At 38.8% G+C, this 20,480-nt stretch overlaps 2 protein-coding genes across 4 annotated transcripts in view; both read left to right on the forward strand.

Annotated features, from left to right (window-relative positions):
• STOX1 (storkhead box 1) overlaps positions 1 to 5,924 on the forward strand; it is a 62,320-nt gene extending 56,396 nt beyond the window's left edge. Inside the window, exon 4 of the mRNA XM_053923182.1 lies at positions 392 to 5,924. Coding sequence (XP_053779157.1) covers positions 392 to 539 — 148 coding nt within the window. The 3' untranslated portion in view covers positions 540 to 5,924. The remainder of the gene's footprint in view (positions 1 to 391) is intronic.
• A 3,183-nt stretch (positions 5,925 to 9,107) lies between these two features.
• The window catches only part of DDX50 (DExD-box helicase 50), a 31,037-nt gene continuing 19,664 nt past the window's right edge, over positions 9,108 to 20,480 (forward strand). Inside the window, exons 1-8 of one of the 3 annotated variants that reach the window (XM_024561165.4) lie at positions 9,108 to 9,299; positions 13,181 to 13,234; positions 13,575 to 13,871; positions 15,984 to 16,059; positions 16,411 to 16,589; positions 18,537 to 18,654; positions 18,772 to 18,957; positions 19,450 to 19,595. In XM_024561165.4, the coding sequence (XP_024416933.2) occupies positions 9,213 to 9,299; positions 13,181 to 13,234; positions 13,575 to 13,871; positions 15,984 to 16,059; positions 16,411 to 16,589; positions 18,537 to 18,654; positions 18,772 to 18,957; positions 19,450 to 19,595 (1,143 nt within the window). In that variant the 5' untranslated portion in view covers positions 9,108 to 9,212. Of the gene's footprint in view, positions 9,300 to 13,122; positions 13,235 to 13,574; positions 13,872 to 15,983; positions 16,060 to 16,410; positions 16,590 to 18,536; positions 18,655 to 18,771; positions 18,958 to 19,449; positions 19,596 to 20,480 lie in introns of all 3 variants that reach the window. The other 2 variants (XM_024561167.4, XM_024561166.4) reach the window with 2 other exon arrangements.

Genomic DNA, 20,480 nt, shown 5'->3' on the forward strand with positions numbered 1-20,480 from the left:
TGGTGTGGCTCAGTGGACTGAGTGCTGGCCTGTGAACTGAAAGGTCACCTGTTTAACTCCTAGTCAGGGCACATGCCTGGGTTGCGGGCCAGGTCCCCAACTGGGGATGTGCATAGGCAACTGATCCATGTATCTCTTGCACATTGATGGTTTTCTCCCTCTCTTTCTCCCTCCCTTGCCCTCTCTCTAAATATAAATAAATAAAATCTTTTAAAAAAATAGATAAATTGGACTCTATTAAATTTAAGAAAATAAAATTTAAGGAGCACTTTATTAGATTTTTAAAGGTTAACTTATTTGATAAGTGCAGTCTAGTGTTAGTAAATGTTATACTGCTACAAAGAAATTCAGCCCCTTTTGATGGTAATAATTGTATTTTTAATGTTTTTAGGACACAGAGTCTGGCATCTAATAATTCAGTCATTGTGGATGGACTGAAAAGAAGACAGAATTTTCTGCAGAACTTGGAAGGCACAAAGAGCGGTCAAACACTCACACCCAGTTCCTTACTACAACTAACCCCAGTTATAAACGTTTAATCCTTATTTTTCTTTTGGCAACTTGTTTTCTGTGAAAATATACAGCATCATATCAGATGTTTTAATCAAGAGTATATAAGAGTTCTCTAAAGCCAAGTGTGTATTTTGTTAATCTCATTACATATTTTGTTCTAGTTAATGACTTTCCCCCCCTTTTTTGACATTTTAAAGCTCTTTTAAAGCTTATTCTACCATGAATTTGTTTGTTTGCAATAAAAAAAAAAACACATGGACTTCTTTGTCCTCTTCCAATGAAATGTAATTATCTTGAATTTTCATTAGTTTCTCAAATACATAAGATGCTAACTTACTACCCAGTGTGACTTTCTCTGCCCACAATAATACTGGGTTCTATGTTAAGTGAATCTCACCAGATTTCAACACAAAAATCCAGAAAATAGTGTTATAGGGTTGCAAAGACACTTGTTTACAACTAAAGTCTTTTATTGTTATCAGAAAGAATTCACAGAGATGTGTTGGGTACTTTGCAACAAGAATTCCTTCTATCATTACTGCCAAGATCTTTTCTGTGACCAGCTTGAACATGGGCAGTGGCTCCACATGGTGACTGACTGGCAGTGTCCAAAATACCTGTGGCAATAAACATCTGGCTCCCCCATTTCTCTGTTCCTCCCCACATTTGAGGCTCTCTCTGGAGCGTGGCAGTGGGAAGTCAGTATGTTCTCAGATGGCGTGGAGATAGAAGGGAAGCAAAATGGGTGCAAATGGCTTGTGAGTAAAAGGGAAGTTCTGAGTTAGAGATTTAGAAGAGAAACCGTTGGATCCATTTCTGCTTGCTCAGGGTAAGACCTACATAGCTTTGCCAGAATTTTTTCTGGCAGGCCTTTTCAGATCAAGCTGTGGAATGGTTAGTTCTCTTGGGTTTGGGGAAGGTGGAACAGTTAAGACAGGTTTTATGTAGATGCTATTGTTGACTTATGGTTGAGGGATGTTTCTCTTAAGAGATTTCTAAAAGTTGTCAAGGCCTTAGATCTCAAGGATAATTGAATAATTGGAGAGTGCCTCTCCAACCCTCACTAGCCTGGGAACAGTGAAGGCCAGATGAAGCACAGCACGGCGTAGCGCTGCATCCAAGCCCAGTGGGAATGCAGAGGAGGAGAAATCAGATACACTCCTCTGTTTTGCAGTGGTTGGACCACTCAGTACTGACTCTTGGTTTTCAGTGGCCCTGACCAACCTATCCAAGATTAGCTGTGGTCGCCACAAGGGCATTCAAAACCCTGGACAAAGTACCAAGAAGGGTAATCTGGGTAGAAAAACCTTGTGGGAGAGGCATTTTTTAGGGGGTCTTGTATCTTGGAATTAGCATCAGTGAATGGAAATTAGGAGATTTAGCTCAGTCAGAAGAATGTCCCATTAGTCAAAACTACCTGTAGATGAAATAAGCAGTTTTGTAAATGAATGAATTTCCCATTTTTTAGGGCACTCAAGTAGAGGCTTGGTGACGCATGGGCTGACATTGCAGAGGTATTTCCAGTACTTAGTTTAGCAGGATGGCTGAACTAGATGATTTTGAAGATTCCTTTCAACGGTAAGGTTTGGTGCTTCAGTGAAGGTTATATGTCAAATATATCTCAATTAAGACAAAAAAAAGAGCCCGGGCTGGTGTGGCTCAGTGGATTGAGTGCTGGCCTGTGAACCAAAGAGTTGCTGGTTTGATTCCCAGTCAGGGCACATGCCTGGGTTGCTGGCCGGGTCTCCAGTAGGGGGCATGTGAGAGGCAACCACACAATGATATTTCTCTCCCCGTCTTTCTCCCTTCCTCTCTTTCTAAAAATAAATAAATAAAATATTTTTTAAATAAAGATTCAGTGAAATACTGAACTCATGTAAGATTCCTGAGTATTGTTTTCAGTTCTCCATTCCTGCCTCAATCCCTGCCAATCCTTGGAAAAAGGAGCACCAACAACTCTGTTCTATCTTTGATTTTTGGATTTGAACAAGTTTCTTTGTTGATTGAGAAATCCAATTTTTTTGTGGCTTTAGCCACAACTAGGGATTAATGAAAGCTGTCTAATTTTGCCCCTGGATGCATTATGACACTCTACATGTGTTAAATGGACCCTGTTATGAAACCAATAAACTTATCTTGTATTAAACACAACATATGACTACAGATATTAAAGATGGGTGTATGTGTTATTAAATTGTTATTTAGGAGGTTATTTTCTAAAATAGGTGACTTTCACTTTCCCCAATATTAATTTTTTTAAAGATTTTATTTATTTATTTTTAGACAGAGGGGGAGGATGGGAGAAACAGAGGGAGAGAAACATCATTGTGTGGTTGCCTCTCGAGCACCCCTTACTGGGGACCTGGCCTGCAACCCAGGCGTGTGCCCTGAGTGGGAATTGAACCGGCAACCTGTTGGTTCGCAGACCCATGCTGTATCCACTGAGCTACACCAGCCAGGGCCCAATATTAATTTTTGTATGTGGAAATTTTAGTTCTTGATTTCTTTTCCTTGTCCATCTATTCTCTAATGAGAAAACTGGCCTCTCGAGGCAGCATGATGACCTGCACTTAGGAGAAAGACAAGTTTGAATCACAATTCCAGTACTTGGTAACTGTGTGATGGAGAAAGTTACCAGACTTCTCTGATTCAGTTTTCTCATTTGTAAAAGAAAGATAGTAATGATATCTGTGTTATACATTGTTGTAAGATTTGAAGATAATCTGTTGAAAGTGCTCAATGCAGCAGGCACCTAATATTGTTACAAATATATGTGTGTATAATTATATTCACAAAACTTGTGTGATAGGTAAATACGTGGACTACTATGCAGGGTCCCCTGTTTTTGCCAGGTTATCTGGAGTTCCTCCATTTAGAGGTTCAATTTAGTTAAAGATTATAGAATGTATTTTCAATCAAACTCTTGATATGAAATATAACCAATTACGTATGTTTGGATCAATTGACCACCTTGGATGATACTCTGGATGTGTCAGTTGACCTCGGTCAACTGCGGAAAGGCAAGCAGCCTGCACTGACTCGGGCGAACCACACCTCGGCATAGGAGAGGTTGAAGACGTCGAGAGAGCAGCCAAATCGATGCTAGAAGCATCTCACAGATCACAATTCCACCCTGCAATGGGCAGTCTTGTATTCCTCTGTTTCTTGTTTGATGGATTACACGAGAATTTTATAGCTGCAGGGGTATCAAAAGAATCATACTTTGTGGCCCCACCTGAAGGTAGACTTAAAACAAATCTTTATGGATCCAACCTAAAAGGAAAAACTGAAATGGAAAGTTCTTATCCCTTGAAATATCTTCCATCAGGAGGCATTGATGTGATCTCTTAATAGGTGTTGTCATCAGATCCAGTGACAAGATTGAAGCCACTAGTCTTCAGGTTCAGAAGCAGCTCAAGACATTAATGGTAATGTTGCAAGGCCCAGGCCATGGGGAGCGTGCTAATCTGCTTAACTACAAAGCTGGTCTGGCTATTGATTGGCTCAATGGTCAGTAAAGGTTTGGGTCATTTGTTTTTGTAATGTTAGATGGTGAATTGAATCCCCGAGCAAGTCTACTAGACCAGATTAGACTTGATGCAACTGTAGCACAAATGAGAATTTACTACACAATCAAAATGTTCTTGGAGCAATGCATGGATCGATCACTAGCTCTCCCTCCATTGCTCAACGAAATTGAGATCTTTGGGGAGAAAACCAGGACTGTGAGGAAGACCCTTGGTCAATACTTTGACTATGGAGGGGCAATATGTCATCCTGTTAGGATGGAGATCACTCCACGAATGTTACAGAAACTGGCAACTGTAGCAAATTACTGGGCAAGGAGATCCAATCCAATTCTACTCCAGCTTCAAGGCCCCAGACACACTAGGAGCAACTGTCACCATGCACTGGTCCAGATGGCTGCAAGCAGGAAGATAGCAAGCAGATCAAGAGCATTAGATATGGATGCACGCACTCAGTATTGTTGGCCACTACTAATGGGATACAGATGGTATTGAACCTACATACAAAAAGGAAAATCTAAACATGCCTGGCGAAGTTATGCTTTTGGCTAACACGTTTTCAGTTACTATTTTATGCTACCAATAGGGATAAAGTATACAAAGCAGGGGCTTATTGTAGACGTTCACCCAATGTGAGATCCTGTTTGCCCTCTCAGTCTTGGAACTCACACCCCTAGGAATCCTCAGGAGCAGCTGGCTTCTGTAAGCTGTTTTTATAAAAAAGGTTTTATTTATTTTTAGAGAGGGGAAGGGAGGGAGGAAGAGAGAATCATCAATGTGTGGTTGCCTCTCGCACGCCCCCTACTGGGGACCTGGGCTGCAACCCAGGAATGTGCTCTAGCCTGGGAATCCAACTGCCCCACACTTTGGTTCGCAGGCCCGCACTCAATCCACTGAACCACACCAGTCAGGGCTGTACGCTATTTTTTTAAAATTTATTTTTCAGTTACAGCTTACATTCAATATTATTTTGTATTAGTTTCAGGTATACAGCATAGTGTGATTAGACAATCATCTATTTTACAAAGTGTTCCCCTGATATTTCCAGTAGCAGCCACCTGGCACCATACATAGTTATTGCAATATTATGGATATTCTCTATGCTGTATACTTTATATCCCTGTGACTGTTTTGTAACTACTAATTTGTAGTGTAAGCTATTTTCAATATTTCAACGGTCCTAATAAAAATTGTACATTTCCTTTGCCTAACTCCTTGCTAACTGAAATGTTAAATTTGTCATTGCTCAGGTGATACCAGCCCAATAACACCAGTGTCAATCACCTGCTGGTGTGACATTGTTAAACTGCTTTTATATCTTATTTATAGATGAGAAGGGCGATTATGAGTCAATTATTACTAAATGAAATTTAGCATACAAAATATTTCAAAATATTTTGGATCCATGAGATCAAAACAATGGAAAGAGCTGTAGTAGTGAAAAGATTGGGAACTACTACTTTTTGAAAACCCATCTTCAGAGGGCTTTTGGGAAACGGGGAAGATAGACTAGTGCCTAAAAGGGGCTGGGGAAGAGAGACACGAGAATCATGAAACCGTAATTGGGTATCAAAAGCAAACTAATGACCATATTGTTGGCCTCCACAAATACTCCCATTGAAACCTTGGAAGCGTGTTCCTCTTTCATCTGAAGCAGCTTCCATTTCTTGGGTATTGGTGCCCTCTTCTGGGGTAAATGATGTGACTACGCCCACCGCTTGATTCAAAATTTGTATAAAGTATCGTGTTTTGCCATGTATAATGCACACATTTGCCCAAATTTTTGAGGTAAAAATAAGGATGCGCATTCTACATGGGTAGTACCTGAAATGCCCTGCATCTGTTCTTGTGTTTTGTGATTATTTGTTACATAAAATTTCCTGTACCATAATATGTTCAAAAATAAATGCTAAAATTCCTGAATAGCAAAATTCCTTGATAGCTAAATGTAGAAATGCAAGCATCATCTATGTAGTACCGTTATATCATCTGATCCTTCCAAATTCCCTGCACTGAGCGGGGAAGGCTTTATTTTTGTCCCCACATGCGTAACAACAGATTTCAGAGTTGAGTCGGCCGAGGCCATACGGCTAGCAATGGCAGAAAATCCCTGCTGCTCCCTTTTTCCTTTTCTCCTTACTTCTTAGCACTCTCTACACTCTTTGACTCCAGTGTCTCATGATCAATTTATAACTACCCCTTAAACTGTTTCCAATATCAGAACATTTAAAAATGATAGTTCCATTCCTCTTGTCACATAAAAGTGACATTCAGATGCAAAATGATGGCTCTTTTTACCTTCTGCTTTCTAAATACGGAGTAAAGATCTAGCCCTGTAGGTTTGAGAGTGACAAATTTATAGTAATCTTGTGCTAGCTTAAGGTCATAAAGTTTAATGCACTGAAGCCAAAAGCAAGGGAAATCTTTATAGAACCTTGGAACAGAGCAACAGATGAGGCTCCCCAACTCTTACATTTTTTAAAAAGATTTTATTTTTAGAAAAAGGGGAAGGGAGGGAGTAAGATAGGGGGGAAAACGTCAATGTGTGGGAGAAACAGGGATCGGTTGCCTCTTGCCCGCCCCCAGCTGGCGACCTGACTTGCCCCCCAGGCATGAGCCCTGCCCAGGGATCAAACTGGTGACCTTTTAGTTCGCAGGACAGTGCTCAATGTACTGAGCCACACCAGTCAGTGCCCAACTCTTAAATTTTAAGAAAGAAATATCAGTGACTGGTAAGATATTTGGAAAATAAAGTTGTTCTAGTAATACTATATTTTGAATTACTTGTGCATTTTAATTATGCTACTCCTTCATGCTACCCCCCCCCACTTTCCTCAGATACAAATCTCTTGAGATTTATAGAGGGAACAAGTATGAAAAAATAATTCTCCATTCCCCCATTCCCCATTCCCAAGTTTTCTAGTTGATACCCATTGAGAACACACAGGTAGTAGTATCCAATTTTTTTTTTTTCAGCTAAGCCACAGCTTGGTCAAATTACTTATGACTTGGTTTAATTTGCACACATTTGCCCTTTCCACCTGATATAAACAGAGATTTGATTCAATGAATTTGGGGTTTAGAAAGGCAGGGTTTGTAAAGTGTCCTAAATCACAGAAGGTCATTCTGAAAAACACTAATATAAGTTTCTTGCATAAAGAGAATAGAAGTCTAGTCCTTTTCTTTTATAGACCTGCTATATGACCTTTGACATAAAAATGAATGCCAAAAATAGTCTTGAAGAGCTGCAAAGTTTACTTCATCTGTATTTGCTCTTCAACCACAACATTTAACATCTGTTCCTTTTACCCCAGTTTTGTATGTGTGACATCCTTAACCACATTCACTCTGTGTTCCTCCGCACATTATTCCCTGTTGCAGGGCCATGAACTTCATCATGACAGAATCGGGCGTAGGTGTGAGGGAGTGGGACAAAAGGATTTAGAAAAAAGCACAGGTTTAGAAATGCATAGCTATTTTCATAATCTAGGCCTGCAGGGGTGTCCAACCTGCTGCCTGTGGGCCACTTGCAGCCCAGGGTGGCTGTGAATGAGGCCCAACACAAAATCGTAAATTTACTTAAAACATTGAGATTTTTGTGATTACATGCCACAATGTATTTAATGTGTGGCCCAAGACAACTCTTCTTCTTCCAGTGTGGCTCAGAGACACCAAAAGGTTGGACACCCCTGGTAGGGAAAGAGACATTTTTTTCACAATTATTAGCTGAACACTCGTTTGGTTCACAGTATTGAATCCATAAGGTGGGGAGCCCTTGACTTTAGGCCCATTCATAATTGTGCAGATGGCCCGTGGTAATCTTATTTAACCTTGGTGGTTTCAGCCACTCAGGACAAACCCCTGAACTCCATGACATGTAGCAATTTGCAATTTTGCTAAGAAGTTTGATGCTCAGGCTACAAGGCTAGACACCGTCATGTGGTCTGTGAAGTGCTCTTGCACCTACATCTCAATTTGGTTTCTTGTCTGTCCTCCATTCAAGAGCAGCTGGATTGAAGAGATTAAGAAGAAAGAAATGGCTCTGAAAAGAAAGCCAAGCAGCTAGTATAGGTGATGGAAGAAAAGGTAGATGCTAAGGAATTAACCCTTTGTATTCCAGTTTTGTATAAGATTGTATGTAATTCAGGGACAGTTAATCCTCATCAGTAAAATAAAATCCTTTTATTCGCTGCAAATACATAATGTTTTGAAGACATTTAAGTTTGTTTTTTCTCCAAGCTTTCTCCAGGTTTTTCCTATTTATTCTATGTTGCATGAGAGCAATCTTCCCCAAAACGCTTTGCTAAGAACCTCAAAGCTTTCAGGTAGGTGTGGCACTGATCTCGGAATCAGATGAGCTCGCTAGTCTGCCACTAACTGATTGTGATACTTCAGATGAGTAAATTCCTTTCTAGGGGTGTAATTTCCTTAATTTCAAATGGGGAATGTGGAAAGGACATAAAATGAACGAAGGACCAACTTCATGACAAAATAAGACTTGAGGGACCACTGTGCGGTTTTGGCTTTCACTTAAGGGCCACCTAGCCCCTGACCACCAACTCAAGACTGCAGGCCTCCCGCGAAGCCGTCGGAGGTTAACGCTTCGCCCTCAATAGGCGGGGCGGAGGCCTTCCGCTTCCGGCGGCGAACGGCGGGCGGCACGCCATTGGCCCTGCAGTAGGCTGTTCCCGCTCCAGTCCGCGGCGCGCAGGGGGCCTCATTCGCCGCCGTAGAGGGGCTTTCTAGTCCCCGCACTGCATGCTGGGAAGCCCCGAAGCGTCGCCGCGGTATCGAGGAGAAATATTGGGGCTGGGGTGGGGGGTGAAGAAAGGAACCCCCGGAACCCCCATCCCCACAACCATTTTATGCTAATCAACTCTCGTGTCCTTTATGGAGAGTGGCCAGGTTTTTACTGCTAGAAGCCAATCACTTTAGAACAAGGGTAGGCCAATCGAGCTCTCTTACCCTCATTGGTTGGAGATTGTGACTCAAGGAAAGAATTTAAACCGAGAGTATCCGGGATTACTTCCTCCCCGCCCCGCCCGGCGGTGCGTGTCCCGGAAGTGACGCATGGCTCTGACCGGGCGGCCGTCCTACCCCCGCTTCCTTTCACGCCGTCGCTAGCCGTAGGTGGTTGTGGCCACCGAGCCCTGAGGCAGGCGGCGACTACCGATGATGCCTGGGAAACTCCTCTGGGGGGACATTATGGAGCTGGAGGCACCCTTGGAAGAGACCGAGAGCCAAAAGGAGAAGCAAAAGGTGCGCTGAGGACGGGCCGCGCCTCCTTTTGGACTGCGCCGGCTAGGGCGGGGAGGGGAGTTGTCCCAGAGAGCCTGTCACCACCCGGCCGTAGCATCCGAGGCCTCCCTTCGCGCAGCCCTCGTTCCGGGGCCGTTCCTTCCTCCACCCCCCTCAGCCTGGAGAAGGGCGGCCTTGGGCTTTGGTTCCTCAGCCCTTTATCCGTCGGTGCCTGCGAGATGGGCAGACTAAAGCTCCCATTGGCACGTAATTTGTTCTTTCTTCTTTTAAGCAGCGAGGCCTGTTATTTGGCTCTTGTTGGCCGTCTTAGAAAATGTTTAAGAAAACGGATTGCTTTGAATGTGTATGACTTCATCACCCTGATCTGTGTGCGAGAATCTTGGGGACAGCGGCCTTAGGTTTACAAACCTCGATAACCAATCTTTAGGGGCTTAAGTAAGGGTATCACAGGCAACACTGCCAGGATTTGGCTGTGATGGAGATCGTGTGGGTTGTATTAACAGGCTTTACTGTTAGTATTTCCACTGAGCTCACGAGTGTTTATTGAGCCTAATTTGTGCCAGACTCCGTGCATCAAGGAATTCAAGTCCCTGCTCTCCACTAACCTGTAGAGTTGTAGAGTCTTCCCCCTTCGTCCAGCCCCTCCAAAGAATGAGACCTGGAGAAAAAACGCTGAGGAGGGTAAGGAAGCGGCATTTGAGGGCTGACATTTGTCAAAAGAATGAAAATATTCTGTATAGCCCCAGAGAGCAGAACCTTATCACAAGGTAAACTTGCCAACCCAGCCAAGCAGTTTTTTTAAGTTTACTTTTTATTTTTAATAAAGGTTTTATTGGCCCTGGCTGGTGTGGCTCAGTGGATTGAGCGCCGGCCTGCGAACCAAGGGGTCACAGGTTCAATTCCCAGTCAGGGCACATGCCTGGGTTGTGGGCCAGGTCCCCAGTGCAGGGCCCCAGGGAGGCAACCACACATTGATGTTCTCACCCTTTCCTTCCTCCTGGCTCCTCTGTCTAAAAATAACTTTATATTTATTTATTTTTAGACAGAGGAGCAGGGAGAAAGAGAAACATCAATGTGTGGTTGCCTCGCACATGCCCCCAACTGCGACCCCCGCCAGCAACCCAGGCAGACACGTGCCCTGACTGGGAATCAAACCTGTGACCCTTTGGTTCGCAGGCCGGCGCTCAATCCACTGAGCCACACCAGCCAGGGCAATTTTTAAACATTTTTTAACATATTTTTATTGATTGATTTGCAAGAAAAAGAGAAACATCAGTTTGTTAATCCACTAATTTACATATTCATTGGTGTATTCTTGTATATGGCGTGACCTGGGACCAGCCTGCAGCCTTGTCTCACCAGGACCGTGCTCTAAGCAAGTAAGCCACCTCACCAGGCCAGTTGGGGTGGTTTTTTTTTTTTTCATTTTTGTTTTGGTACTAAAATATGCGCAACATAACATTTACTATATTAACCATTTTTAACTGCAGTTTTGCCCTGACTGGGTGGTTTAGTTGGTTGGAGCATCATCCAGTACACCAAAGGTTTGCGGTTCCATCCCTGGTGGGTACAGATCTAGGTTGATGTTTGATCCCCGTTGGGGGCATGTACTTGAGGCAGCCTATCCATGTTTCTTTCTTCCCTCCCCCCCCCCCCCCCCCCAGTTCTCTGTCTTAAATCAATGTACGTATTCTCAGGTAAGTATTAAAAGTAATAATAATAAAACAAACTACAGTTTTGCAGCATTAGGTACATTCATATTGTTCAACAGCCCTCGATGCCATTGATCTCCAGGAGTTTTTCATCCTCCCAAACTGAAACTGTGCCCACTAGACACCAACTCCCCTTTGCCTCCTTGCCTCAGCCCCCGGCAACCACCGTTCCACTTTCTGTCTCTCTGAATTTGATTACTCTAGATACCTCATGTAAGTGGAATCATCCAGCAGTTATTTTAATTTTGTCTTCTCCTGAAATACTTGTTTCTCTTTCTGCATTCAAATCCTATCCATCTGTTATGGTTTAGTGTATGTGCTAACCACTTTAATGTGTACACGTGATCTCATTTCCCTTTGAAGTCTTGTTCCAGTGCTCTCTTTACCATTTGATTGACATTTATTATGCACTTTCTTGTAAAGTTAGCTCATTTTTCCTGTGTATATCTTTCCTAAATATTTCCCAAAGATTCCTGAGAGAAATTACCATGTATTTGATCATTATTACATTTCACTATAGTCTTGTGAACTGATGTCTTTCAGATTGTACATTCTCCAGAAGTACTTGCTGCAAAATTGTACAGTTTAAAATGGTTAAAATGGTAAATTTTATGTTGTGTATATTTTAGCATAATTGAATTGCTAGGCTGGAATGGCAGCTTTACCTTGGTGGTCAGGTGGGAAGGTGATAAGGCTCTGCTCTCTGGGGCTGTATGATTTAGAAACAGATTGGAGTACTCATAGAAATAAGTTGAAGATAACTTTGACTTTGGGCATGTTGAGCTATGGAGGCCTTAGGTTCCCAGAATTTAAGTGCAAGTGAGGAAGGTAGCCTGGCAGTGTATGTTGAAGCCATGAAAATGATATGAAAGTGTGCGTAGAGAACAGACTTACGAAACATCCACAGAAAGAGGAGGAAGAGGAACCACTGAAGGTAGAGGTAAGAGGATAAGGAGGAAATAGAGTGTCACGGAAGCCAAGGAAGTGGAGTGTGTCAAGCAGTGTGGATCAGATGTAGAACAACGTATTTCATCACCTTGCTATATTGGTGGGCCTGGACCTAAAGGTCTCACTTTACCTTGCTTCATACCCCTGAAGTGCATGGCCCAGGGGCAATTCAAACTCCAAGTCTAACTCTATAAATAACCTTGTATTTCTATAGAAGCTATTGATTAGGGGAGATAACTAAAGATCAAATGCTATAATATATAAATTATAACTTATGTTAATTTAAAGCTTATCATTTACAAAGCATTTTCACATGTTACTCATTTTTCACTGAAACTCCTTTTTTATGGATGAGAAAATTGTGAAAATATTTTGTAAAATTGTTTAAATCATGGTGAAATTTTTGGTGGTAATAGCTTTTACTAACACTAATCAGTACTATCCAATTTATTTTGAACATTTGACCAAGTAATTCTGAAGTGCTAACTTTTCAAATCATTTCTTGCTGTCTGCAGATATTAAAATACTGGCCACTAGTCTGATGTTTTAAAACTAAATTTGCAGAGTAGTCCTGTAAAAAAGAAAAGTTAACTAAATTTGTAAAACTTTTAAAAACTTTCCAGGATTTCTAATATACTTGTTCTTCCGTGAGAGTATAACAGATAATTTGAATTATATAATTTTATTTGGTTTATTCTTTCATTAACCTGTTATTTATCAGTATTCAGAGAGGAAGCATGTTGTAAAAAGATCACCGGCTTTCAAGTCAGATGGGCCTTGATTTCTAGCACTTCCACTTGCAGGAAACTTAACATGTAGGTCTTTGGCAAGTTACTTACCTCTAAGAACTTCTGTTTCCTCATCTGTAGAATGGCAAAGGTAATACAGGTTCGCTATCCCTTATCCAAAATCCCTGGGGCTAGATGTGTTTTGGAATTCGAAATTCTGGGGATTTTTTAGAAGGTTAACACCCCAGTAGGGTTTTGGGGCCCCCAACCTGTAATCAAACATCTTAGTATTAAATATGAATATTTATACTAAATATAATAAGTAGGGACTATAGATAACCTCATACTAGTTTAAGTCAAATTTGCCACCAAATGAGTTCAGGTCAGGTAAGGTTTTGTCTCCAAATAAGTTACAAAAAAACTTTCGGTTTTCAGAGCTTTATGGATATTGGAATTTCGGATAAGGGATTATGGACCTGTACTTCCCTTATAGGGTTGTTATGAAGATTTAAACAAGATAAGCCGAAAACACATTACACAATGCTGGGTAGGTACTCAATAAGTATTAATATTTTTTTCTCTTGGAGATATTTGAAGTTTTTGTTTTTTAAATTATAAATCTTGGGTTCTCATTCTTTTTCTGAAAAGGAGCCATTTTAATTTCCTTTAAATCTAATGATGGGATTAGAAGCCAAATCTTGAGAATGTAAAAGATGAGAGAGAAAGCAATACACGAGGCTAAAGCTTGGCATTAGAGACCAGCTTCGATTTCTGTCAGGTTACTTTTTAAGGTAACTGTAGATTGAGCTTTGCTGTTTGGGGAGTCATGCTCTACTCTTAGAGGAGGGCTGTGACTCTCTTGTCACTGCTTCTTTGTTTTTTCACAGAGTGATAGAAGGAAGTCAAGGCACCATTATGACTCGGATGAGAAATCAGAAACAAGAGAAAATGGTGTTTCAGATGACCTGGCTGCTCCCAAGTCCAAAAAAGCTAAAATGAAAGAGAAGCTAAATGGAGACACTGAAGAAGGGTATAATAGACTTTCAAATGAAGTTTCTAAATCTCATAAGTCAAGAAGAAAAGATCTGCCCAACGGAGATATTGATGAATACGAAAAAAAGTCAAAGCGAATGTCTCCCTTAGATAGTTCTTCTCATAAATCAAGTGATAATAAACTAGAGGAGGTACGGATACTTTTTGTTTTGCATTTGACATTATCCTTGAAATACAGGTTAATTTGATTGTTTAAACTAATTAGAATTGGTTTTATAATATTTCCTTCTTAGTATCCAGTATTCTCATTTGGACCCTGGAGGCTCTACAGCCGAAACCTGAGCCTTTTTTCCTTTGTCCCTTGTTTCTTTTAAGGTATTGCCTTTTCTTTGGGGTGGAGGTGGGGGATGATCAGGTTAAAACCTTTCCTATACATTTGCGTTCTTAAACTTTTTTCCGAATTGCTTGCTGATGGTCACCTGCTTGCATTTCTTAACCGTTTTTTCGGACCCTGCCAGTACTCATGACTTGACTTCTGACTTGCTGAAACAAGGTACATAAAGCCCACTTGACTTTGTGTTTTTTGCCTTCTGCCTTTTCTGCTTTTATAACAATAGAAACTTTAAATGATCTTGGTCTTTGTAACTCAGTCTTAAAGCTGCATGTTAAAAACAGAAATGAAAGAAAAGTGATCTGAAGAAATCTGTTCTCCTGGGTATTTTGAAGGAAGTGTAGAAAACACGTTTGGTAGAGAATCTTTGTTCCTTTGCCCAGTACCGTTTAGAGTACATATTTTCTTGCACAGAATTTGTGTGGTTTGTTTCTGCAGAGTTCATAGATTTCGCTAGGTATTACAGATTTTCAGTAAATTAGTAACGTCCTCAGAAAGAAACAACTTTATATTCTTAATAATTCTTGGTAGTTAATAATTCTTTATATTTAAAAAATCTGATAGTTGGTGATAATTTAAATACATTCAAGCTTAATTTAATGTGTATCTTTGGGGAGCTTTGGGAAAAGATGTCGAATCCTTGCCTTACAGTATAGTGTTTTTATATTTATGATTTGCTCTTGGTCAGGAAGCACTTATGTTACAGAGTTGATCTAAATAAGGCCCTACAAATCCGGATTGCTGGTAGAGGACTGTACAGGTTGCTCTTGCTCTTTTGGGATTTTGCCTGATACAATGCTCTGTATTATAATAGGCTTACCTGTTTATAATTTTATTTAGATCATGTTAGGATTTAGAAATTCTACTTCTAGAAATTTACCTTCCTAAGGAGATAAAAATGAGGTATGTAGAAATGTGTGAATAAGTTCTCTTATCACAGTGACATTGTTGATAATTGCCAAAAATTAAAACATCCTAAGTGTCTGGTGGGCAGTTGGCTTAATAAAATACACTATAGCTATGCAATAGCACACATCTGTCCTAAAGGCCATAGGAAAATGTTAGGAAGGCATTCAGTGTCGCTTACTAAATGAAAAAAGCAGATTACAGAACAGTATATACAGTATTCCTTATTTTTACTTAAAAAATTTCTATTTGCATAGAGTGAGGATTGGGAGAATGTTTATTTCAAACATGGCTTTAACTGACTGGATTATAGGTAATTTTCCTTCTTTCTGTTTATATATGGTTTCTAAAATTTCTACTCTGAAAATGTATTACTTTTGTAATATTTTTTCTTTTAGTCTTAAAAGGTTGACAACATTGAGGTTTGCTTAATGGCTTACAATTTGATTTTGCTATTAATGTCTTTTATTTGATTCCCTATTTGAAAATTGCTATTGTGTGTGGTTCTGGAACTACTTTCTTTAAACACACCAATAATAAAGTTTGTGGGTAGATATATTGTCTTTGTTCTATATACACATTGAGTAGAATACAAAATTTTTAATAATTGTTAAATGACAGTGTCATGCTAACCTGTACATATGTTAAAGACATTTTCAAGCATATGGGAACTTTTCTTTGTAATATCTTAGTTAAATGGAACTATATTTTGATTTATGTAATAGGTGTATTTCTAAAGGGAGTTTTATATGTGACTTAATTGTTTTTAAATGTATTATGGGAAAATGTATTAAGTAAGCTTGCTACAATATTTAAAGGGATACTTTGAAATTGAAAGAATTTCTCACTAATTTACCTTATAAATTAACCTATACAGTTTTTGCAAGTACTAGCTAAAGTTGGTTTGTTAGCTTATTTAGTAAAACTAAAAACAGTAAATGAGGAAAAGATTCTAAGTACTTAGTCAAATGTGAACTCTATTAGAACTTTGATTTCATTTTGACAGACCCTAACACGTGAACAGAAGGAAGGAGCCTTCTCCAATTTCCCTATTTCTGAAGAAACTATAAAGCTTCTGAAAGGTACTATGAATTTTAATGGATATGTAATGGAAAATCTAAATCTAAAAACCAGATTTTCTGACCAAAAGGAGAATATAGAAAGCATAAATAGCTCTTCTTTAATTGCAGTTATTTCTACATCATTCTTTTTGGTATCCTGATCTGTTTTTAAATCTAAAGAATCGTATATATTTGTCAAAAGTTTAGATCTTTAAAAAAAAAATCCTCTTTGGAGTAGGAATAACTGTAAATGTCGCTAGGTGGTATATCTGTAGGCAGACATTGAAGAATCAGGATTATCATTTTCAACGAAATATATTTTTTCCTAATTCTAGTCTTAAATAAATATTTCAATGAAATCTCATTTTACAGGTCGAGGGGTAACATATCTCTTTCCTATTCAAGTTAAGACCTTTGGTCCTGTATATGAAGGAAAAGATTTAATTGCTCAAGCACGGACAGGAACAGGAAAGACATTCTCTTTTGCCATTCCCTTGATTGAAAGACTCCAAAGAAATCAAGAGACAATTAAAAAAAGCCGCTCACCAAAGGTAACCATTATAGGGAGTAAAAGGTTTAAACATTAATGAAAAGGGAAAGAAAGAGTATACTGGTTTTAAGTTCAAGTACCCCCAAGATAGAAAAGTTAGCCCCGTGGCATAAGGTAAAAATTTGGGTCCTAAAGCAAAAATGTGTTGATTTTCTTTTTTTAAACAAAAGAAATCTCACCCTAACCAGTGTGGCTCATTTGGTTGGGCAAAGTCCTTCAAGGCGAAAGGTTGCCAGTTCCATTCCTGTTGGGTCACATGCCTAGGATTGTGGGTTTGGCCCCCAGTCAGTTGGGGCACATGCGAGGTGCAGCCAACCTTTTCATGTTTCTCTCTCACATCAGTGTTTCTCTCCTCTTTTTCCCTCTCTTCTCCTCTCTCTAAAAAATAAATAATCTTTAAAAATAAAATCTCAAGTAAAGCTAAAGTGAGGTAGTTATTGCATGTGAATGTAGTGTTTATGGACCCTTAGATATCTTTGATAACTGTATAATTATTATGAAGCCAGCATATCTAATTTTAGGAGTATTTACAGTTAGTATATTCAGTGACCTTTCTCTTCTCTTTTTTAGTCATATCCTTGGCTTTTAAATAATGAACTTGCTAAAGAGCTATTCATTTATTTGGTCATTTAGCAAATTATCAATATTTTTTTCATTGGTTGACTTAAAGAAGAGATTATAGAAATGATATTGCTGGTCCCTATGTTATTGGGGTACTGGAGATCTGTCCTAATGTATAAGTAGCAAAGAACAGAGAGGACCTAGTGACATTTTAGCTTAAAATTAGAACTTTTTACAATCCATGTTTATTTTAAGATTCTTAAAAGTTAAGTAGAGCCCTGGCTGGTGTGGCTCAGTGGGTTGAGTGCCAGCCTACGAACTGAAAGGTCACCAGTTAGATTCCCAGTCGGCACATGCCTGGGTTGCCGGCCAGGACCCTGGTTGGGGCTGAGCGAGAGGCATCCAGTCAATGTATCTCTTGTGTATCATGTTTCCCTCCCTCTCTTTCTCCTTTCCTTCCCCTCTAAAATAAATAAATAAAAATAAATAAAATCTTTTTAAAAATGTGAAGATGAAAAATCAGCATCATAATTTGAAAAGATAAGTGACTAAAAGTCATTTGCTCTTTGAGACTATTAAATGGCATTGCAGTATGAAAATATCACATATGTGAATGTAATTAAGTCCTAATGGTCTTGGATCAGGTTGGCCAACAGGGCAAATCTTTTTCAGAGAATTCTGCTTCTTAGGTGAAATTAGGAAATAGTGCAATTAATAGAAATAGGACACAGTCCGAGCACTGCCTTAGAAACTTTTCTGCTAAAAGGATGTTACTGGAAATTCCACCTCTGCCACTTCTAGCCGTTTGGTCTTGGGCAAGATTCTTAACTTCTCTAAGACTCAGATTCGTCATTTGTAAAACTGCAATAATCCACCTCACAGGGTTTTTGTGAGGGTCAAATTAGGTAATTCATGTAAAGCACTAATGCCTGGCACATGGTGAGCATTCATTCATTCAACAAATGTTTTTTGAGTATCTGTTCTGTGCCAGGTACTGTTTGAAGAACAAGGCATACAATAATTCAAATGGACGTAAATCCTTGCCTTCGTGGAGCTTACGTTTTAGTGAGTGAGAGACAGTAAGGAAATAAGTAAAATATAAATAACATACGGTATAAATGCTCAGGAGAAACTGGGGCATGAGGATATGAACAGAGGGTTAGGAAGCTCATTGAGAAAGTGAGTTTTGAAAAGAGACCTGAAGAAGGTACGGGAGGATAAAATAAATATAAGGTGTCCTTCTTGTTGTTTTTTGCACTGTTCTTAAGTACCAGGACATTAATGTTGAGATTCTAGTTTTAAATGTACCTTAAAAAAAAGTCTTCTCAATTTAAATTTAGACATCTTTAGAAAAGTATTTTTTTGTTTTTTAAACCTCTTGCCTCAGGTACTTGTTTTGGCTCCTACAAGGGAACTGGCAAATCAAGTAGCCAAAGACTTCAAAGATATAACTAGGAAACTCAGCGTAGCGTGTTTTTATGGTGGAACATCATATCAAAGCCAAAGTGAGTAAATATGTATAATAGTAACACAAAGATCTATCTACTGCTTTAAAAATCTAAAGAAATAATAGGAAAATATGTATGGATTTACATATTGCTGATATTTCTCTCCTCTCACAGTTAATCATATTCGAAATGGTATTGACATCTTGGTCGGGACCCCTGGTCGTATCAAAGACCATCTGCAGAGCGGCCGACTAGATCTTTCTAAACTGCGCCATGTTGTGCTTGATGAAGTGGATCAAATGTTAGATTTAGGTTTTGCTGACCAAGTTGAAGATATCATCCACGAGTCCTACAAAACTGGTATATCCTTATTCAAAATAAGCGTATTAGCAATTATTCTCTTATCTGAAAACTTAAGAAATTTTTACTTTGTGATTTTTACTGCATTGTCCCCAGTGTTCTAACAGAACTGAAGTTATTTGGTATCTGTTCTTTTCATGCACAAGAAGATACAGTAGCATACTTTAAGTAACTATTTTCTCCGTTTTATTTGCTTTCTTCCATTCTTTTTTGTAGTCAGTAGTTAGATTTACTAATTCACTTTATTGAAAATTTCATTTCATTTTCTTTTCCCACTGTTCCTTCTAAAATTCTCTCCTTCCTTCTGGGTTCTGCCTTGTTTATATTTTTCCCCAGTTTTGAAAATTGAAAGTTTTAATAATTGTAATGAAGTTTGTGTGTTCAAAGTTCACATTTTGAAATTTTCACTATTTTCTTGAAGTTTAGGGGGATTTTTAAGAGCTGACTACATCATGGGATATTAAAAAAGCATTTGAATTCTTTTTGTTTAAGATTCTGAAGACAATCCTCAAACTTTACTTTTTTCTGCAACTTGCCCACAGTGGGTATACAAAGTTGCAAAAAAATATATGAAATCCAGATATGAACAGGTTGATCTTGTTGGAAAAATGACTCAAAAGGCTGCAACTACTGTGGAAGTAAGTAGCTTTCCAGCATGACAGATTTTAACATTTAGTTGGTATTTTGAAATTTGTTGAAGCTAAACTTAAGTTTTGGGTACCACTTCAGTCCAAATCTTTTTGCCCTTAGTCAATGAGATACTTACGTAGTTCTATAGTATGAGACTCAAGAGCAGAATACAATAAGTAGGGAGAAAAGGTGTGAATAGGCAAACTCCAGGAGAGAAATAAGTAGCCAAGACAGAATTATAAAGTATGTAGAATGAGACACGGGAGGTGCTTTGTATCAATTCAAAAAGAATGGTGCTGGGATAATTTGTTAAAGCTTAAGTGAAAAAAAGTTACATCCTCATCTCATACTCTATATCAAAAAAATTTTCAAAAGATTTTTGAAAATTAAGCATAAAATCATTTAAAGCACATGTAAGTGAATAGTTCTTTGATTTCTGGAAAGGCAAGGCTTTTATAAATGGAAAGTCAGAAGAATATATTATAAAGAAAAAGGTTGATAATTTTGACTCCATGAAAATTTAAATCAATAATATGTTTTTAAAATAATATTAAAGGTAATATTTGCATGATTTATGATTGGTATGTACCATACATATAACTTTTCCATTTAATAGAGGTACATATTTGTGGATGTAGATAAAAATAGGCTAAATGAACAATAGTATAATCTGTAAATACAATGTAGTGGTTAAGAATTCATTTGAGCGATACAAACCAAATTACAAGATGATATATAGAATTGTACTATTTTAAAAAAACACAAAAATGCTAGATTCTTTAGGTATATATATAAATGTACAAAGATAGGTTGGAAGGATAAACATTAACTTAATGATTCTAGGAAAGAGAACTTTTTATTGTGTAGAATGGCCAGATGAAGCTTTGTATATT

The sequence above is a fragment of the Desmodus rotundus genome, chromosome 4 (genome assembly GCF_022682495.2).
Source record: "Desmodus rotundus isolate HL8 chromosome 4, HLdesRot8A.1, whole genome shotgun sequence".
Classification (NCBI taxonomy): domain Eukaryota; kingdom Metazoa; phylum Chordata; class Mammalia; order Chiroptera; family Phyllostomidae; genus Desmodus; species Desmodus rotundus.